Below are 6,562 nucleotides of genomic sequence, written 5' to 3' on the forward strand. Positions count from 1 at the left end.
CTCGTGACGTCCCCCCCGTGACGTCACCCCCCTTGTCCTGATTTCCCTCCTCGCCCCTCACCCCCCTCAGAGCCCCTGGCTTAGAATCCGCATAGTATCACTACTAATGAATCTTCACAAAATAATGTTTCAAACAGAACGATATTATCCGCTTCTAGTTTTAATGCATCAGAAATTAATATTGTTGGTTCATGCAATGACGAACTAATGTATGTTGAAAAGTCTAAGATAAAATCAACCAAACGAAACTGTTGCTCATTTTGCATGAAGTTGCAATCGCAACTCGCACGTCATTTGGAAACAGTACATTATAATGAACCCGAAGTAAAAAAATGTGTCATTCTGCCAAAAAAAAAATCCGGAAAGTAAAGAAATAATAAATACCATACGAAAGATGGGTAACTTCAAATTTAATACGAATTCCGAACTTAATACTAGGAAACTTATTGTATCCAGACGTCCGAATGAAAAAGTGGTAAATATAGCGAATAGGGGACCCAGCTCCAATGACCTTGACCTTGACATATGTTATCAAGGACATAATTATGAGTAACTTTTTCTTCTAATTTAATCGTCGCTCGTTGCTTTTTTGTTAATAACTTTTTAATAAGCAACGAGCGACGATTAAATTAGAAGAAAAAGTTACTCAGAATTATGTCCTTGACAACATATGTCAAGGTCAAGGTCAAGGTCATTGGGGCTAGGTCCCCTATTCGCTATATTTACCGAAAAAGTTAATAAAACTGCAACTAATTTTATTGCATGTGCGAAATGTAAAGGTTTTTTTGCCAAAAATACAATACGCCATCACGCTCGAAAATGTTTGAACAAAGATTTTCGAAAGAATAAAAGCATTATGGTTATGGGCAGAAAAATTACAGGCAGAATACATCAACTGGCAAATGAGACTTTAAGAAATATGATGTTTTCAGGAATGCGAGATGATATATTATAGTTACACGAATTCTGAGATATGATGAATTGTTGATCTTATATGCTAATAAACTGTGCATCAAATATAAATTCCAACATCAACATGATATGATAAGAGCACGATTGCGCGTCCTTGGACGTTTCTTTTTGGCATTGAAGGAAATAAATAAAAATATAGACGATTTCCAGTCACTCTATCATCCAAAAGTATATGATGGCTGTATTTCTGCAATTAATATAGTAGCTAGATACAATAATGAAAAACAACTTTATAAAACTCCTGCAGTAGCGGCTAATTTGTCAACCTTTGTTAAACATATAGGTAATCTTCTCATTACAGAATGTATCAAGAGAGAAGATGAAACGAAAAAGAAACTAGTTAAAGATTTTTTTAAAATTATTACTTGTAGATGTTGGCACGAGTGTCAACAAAACTGTCTTAGAGACACAATCCACTTATAAAAGACATAAAAAGATAAATCTTCCGTCATTGGAAGATATCCAAATATTGTATACATATTTGGCGAAAAAAAGAACAGAAGCTTACACAGCATTAAAAGAATCTTTTTCATATAAGAAATGGCTTTCTCTGGCAAAAGTGACATTAACTTCAATACATGTCTTTAATAGACGACGAGCAGGAGAAGTAGAACGAGCCCTCATTCAAGATTTCGAAAATTATAAAAAACTAAATGAAAATATGTACACTGATATACAGGATGGTCCTCGTAACGGTCGCCACGATTTTTAAGGCACTTACAATAATCTGACATAAAAAAGTCATAAACAGAAATTTATCAGTTTCTAACCGGCAACAAATTGCAATAATAAAAATTGACCAAACATTTTTTTCCATAAAAAAGCAAGGTCACCTTAGGTTTTTTTAAATGGAACTGCCTACTTTTTATTGCATATCCTTGTAGCTTATCTCGAGAGCTTTTCAAAACACTATAATAAAGTATTTTTTCATTAAGTACTTTTTGAGTTATTTTATATCTTATTCTGACATATTTTGATATAAAAAATAAAATATCTCGTAAAATATTTAGTTTTCGATAATCTTACCGTAATACTTTTATGTACAGAATAATGAAACAAATAAATTAGTGTAAAAAAACAAATAATTGTTAAAAAAAAATACATTATAAATAATTACATACTTTTACTTAAAAACAATTATTTTTTTTTTGCTAATTGATTTGTCTTTTCGAATCTTTTCGAATGCGTTAATTTAATTTTGAAATTTCGAAAAGAAGCTGATATACCCCCAAAAAATCCTTATATTTTTGGATTATTTGGTTTGAACAAACATAGATACAGATACCTTAGAGCCTGTGTTTTAATGCGGAAATTCGCAAAAGATTGTAACGCCACTCATTCAACTACTCTGCGTGGTACAACATTGCGTAAACATATAGCCACACATTGCAATCAGTTAAACCTCAATGACACTGATGTTACGGATCTTGCTACATTTATGGGTCACGCGGATAAAATACATAGAGACCATTACAGACAACCACTAGCGAGCAGAGATATCCTTAAAATATCTCAATATTTAGAAGCTGTACAAGGAAATGTACAAGGTATAAGTACACAGGACACAAACGCACAGGATTCAAACGATGAATCTGATATGGAATCGGATATAGAACTCGAAAAGCAAACCTAAGGACCTTGTGGCTTGGGCGATTGCCTCCACAGATACAAGCGATACTAGCTACACGAACTGAGGACGGACTGAGCAGCGTAGCAGAGCAAGCAGACCGAATACACGAGGTCAGCAACCGAACACTCGTGGCGGCAATCGGACAGCAAACGGCAGTAACACAAGCAACCAACCCATGGACAGCGCAGATAGAAACGCTGACAAAGCAGGTCGCAGCACTCACGACACAGATGACAAGGTTCATGAAGCAAAGGAATCCCCGAGGCAGCGCGAGAGAACGCTTAAGAAGCAGGAACCGAAATTATCAAAGAACACCTAAACAAGAGGGCATATGCTACTACCACAAACGCTTCGGAGCGGAGGCACGCAAATGCACCCAACCTTGCACGTACAAGAAGCCAAAAAACGAGGAAAGCAGTCATTAAGGGCGGCCAATGACGACGACATAGAACCTCGCCGCCTGTACATAAAAGACCAGAAATCAAAAATAACATTTCTGATAGATACAGGCTCCGACATAAGCGTTTATCCACGCAGGTTTATGCAGGGAAATCAGCAAATACAGCCATTCGATCTATTCGCAGCAAACGGTACGAGGATCGTAACGTACGGCATGATAACCCTGCAACCAAACCTGGGATTGAGACAAGCATTTCCATGGCGCTTCACTGTAGCAGACGTAGCACAACCGATCATCGGCTCAGACTTTCTGGCTCAATATCACCTATTACCAAACGTCAAGAACCGAAAACTAATAGACGGGAAGACCGGACTGTCCACGCCAGGAACGGCAACATACAGCGAAGTCACCTCGATAAAAGTTGTTAAAGAGGAAACACACTACCACCGTATAATAGCAGAGTTTCCGGGAATCACACAGCCCGCAGGAGCGCAGAGGATAGCAAAACATAATACAGAGCACCATATAGCGACAACGCCAGGACAGCCGGAAGCAAGCCGACCACGCAGATTGGCACCCGATAAATTACAAGCGGCAAAAGCGAAGTTCGACCTTTTGCTACAAGAGGGAATTATAAGACCATCAAAAAGTCCTTGGTGCCTAAAAAAGAGAATAACTGGAAACCATGCGGAGACTACCGCAAACTAAACGCGAGAACGATTCCAGACAGCTACCCAATTCCGCACATAGAGGACTTCGCGCAAACTCTGCATCAGAAACAGATCTTCACAACAATCGATCTAGTACGGGCATACAACCAGATCCCGGTACACCCCGCCGATATAGCAACACCATTCGGACTCTACGAATTTCTATACATGCCGTTCGGATTGAGAAACGCTGCACAAACATTTCAACGTTTTATAAACGAAATCCTGCACGGACTGGATTACTGTTATGCCTACATAGACGACATACTGATAGCCTCGAAATCAAAAGAGGAACACAGTAAACATTTGAGAGAAGTCTTTGTAACGGTTCACCTTTCCCGTACGCCGCGGATCAAGGCTCGCCGGTGCCAGGATTCGGGAGAAGGGGGAAACTCCAACTTACTTTACCTTGGTATAAGCGGTTTAAACCTTTATGTTTATTTAAGCGATTATCAACATCTAACACTAAGCTATATTATATGTACAATGCAACATGCGGGAGCGGTGCGTACAGAGATTCGCGTACAGAGTTTCTCGCGTGGCTGGTGCGCGCGGAGCTCGGAAAGCGAGCGTGGATCATGCGGACGTGTTGTGCGATCGCGGGGTTCGCATGCAAGCGACTACGGTTATTCTAAACTGAACAGAACGGATCTTACGCTACGGGTGTCGCGCGGCCTTCGTTCGTAATTCCAACGGCCTGACTACCTTATCCTTAAAAGGACGGGGCGTCGGCGCTTTCTGCGGCCTACCCTTAGAAAGGCTAGCGCGCTTGTGTAGTCTGAAGGCCGTGCATATAGGTGGAGTTGGTGCGACACTGACGGAAATCGTAATAAGGCTCTACAATTATAATGCGCGGTAGATGCAGTGCGGTCTTATAGTACAAACAGGTCGCGGTATATACAAACGGTGCTAGAGTCCCTTAGGACGCGAAGACCAAAGCGGTCTTATGGTATAAACAAGTCGCGGTATATACAAACGGTGCTAGAGTCCCTTAGGACGCGGAGACCAAAGCGGTCTTACGGTATAAACGCGGTACGGACTTATCAACTAGTAGGAGGCGCCGTCCCAGCAACCGGGAAGCCCGGCCTAACTACGGGAAGCCCGTAGCCTGGTGTAACGCGAGGTATCAGGATGCGCCGTCCCAGCAACCGGGAAGCCCGGCCTAACTACGGGAAGCCCGTAGCCTGGTATAACGCGGGGTATCAGGATGCGCCGTACCGGCAACCGGAAAGCCCGGCCTAACTACGGGAAGCCCGTAGCCCGGTGTAACGCGAGAGACCCAGAATTACAAAGGATCCTGAAAGCAGAGAAAGGATTAAAACTAACGAAGATACCTTTTCCCGGAACAATAACCAGATTGTATTGCGACACAGAAACGCCTATAACACGACCATACGTACCAGAAGCAGTACGACGACAAATCTTCCTGTCACTGCATAACCTGGCACATCCAGGAAGAAAGGCAACAGTAAAACTCATCACACAACGATACGTATGGCCACAAGCACAAAAAGACTGCACAAGATGGGCACAAGCATGCATACCATGCCAAAAAGCAAAAATCTCAAAGCATAATCAAGCACCGTTGGAAAACTTCCTAAATCCCACACAGAGATTCCAACATATACACATGGACATCGTAGGACCCCTACCAATTTCGAAGGGATATCGATATTGCCTAACCATCATAGACCGATTTTCGAGATGGCCAGAAGCCATCCCAATACGAGACATAACCGCAGAGACAGTCGCACAACACTTATACACCGAGTGGATCACACGCTACGGCACACCAGCAAGAGTTACAACGGATCAGGGCCGACAATTTGAAGCAGATTTATTCAAACAGCTAACACAGCTAACCGGTACGACGCACATAAGGACAACAGCATACCACCCGGCAGCCAACGGAATGGTCGAGCGCTTACACAGACAATTGAAGGGCGCAATCAAATGCTACCAAACCATCTCATGGACGGAGGTACTGCCAACAATACTGCTGGGCATTAGAGCTGCATGGAAAGAAGATCTGCAGGCAACCCCCGCCGAGATGGTTTATGGAGAAACATTTCGCCTCCCTGGACAATTCGTAAGGGAACAACAGGGACAGGAGAGAGAGCAACAAACAGACACAGTAGTAGAGAAACTACGCAGAACTATGCAACAGTTAAGACCCGTTATAAAAAGGCACGGACAGAAAGCAGTATTCATATTCAAGGACATGGCAACGACACCACAAGTCTTCGTACGCCATGACGCCCCAACCGGAGCTCTACAGCAACCATACGACGGACCATACGAAGTACTGCAAAGAAACGAGAAGACATACAAGATCAAGGTCAACGGAAAACCAGTTAACATCTCAATAGACAGACTGAAAACAGCATACGTCCTAGAAGGAGAACCAACGCCAACAACACCAACATCACCAACAACGCCAACATCGCCAACAACGCCAACAACACAAGAGCAGGAACAACCAATAAAAAAGGGACACACCCGATCCGGAAAACCAATACGACCACCGGTCAGATTCAACATCGATCAATAAAGGGACTTCACCACAACCAAGGCTGTGTTCCGATTCCCCACCCGGGTGCACCCAGACACCCAGAGAGCGTTTAGATTGGCCAATATATATTATTACATCATGCTATAAACTGCATTTAGCGAAAAAACGAACTACACGAACGCAGCTCAAACACAACATTTTAGTTGTATTAAGCAATCAATACATTTTGGAATCTGTAAAAATGTCAAGCTCAGCCAAGAGATTTATTCTAAATGCCAAAAGACATGAGTTATGTAAATCGCAAAACAATGAAATTAGTTTTGATGGATCATTAATTA

General features: G+C 42.0%; 1 protein-coding gene across 1 annotated transcript; it reads left to right on the forward strand.

Moving 5' to 3' along the window:
• The first annotated feature begins 2,933 nt into the window (after window positions 1–2,933).
• Window positions 2,934–3,710, forward strand: LOC115245901. The gene has a single exon (XM_029824397.1). The coding sequence runs from the start codon at window positions 2,934–2,936 to the stop codon at window positions 3,708–3,710; it is 777 nt and encodes a 258-aa protein (XP_029680257.1).
• The last annotated feature ends 2,852 nt before the right edge of the window (window positions 3,711–6,562 follow it).

Source organism: Formica exsecta, unplaced genomic scaffold, assembly GCF_003651465.1.
Source record: "Formica exsecta isolate Colony F162 unplaced genomic scaffold, ASM365146v1 scaffold1363, whole genome shotgun sequence".
Taxonomy (NCBI): Eukaryota; Metazoa; Arthropoda; class Insecta; order Hymenoptera; family Formicidae; genus Formica; species Formica exsecta.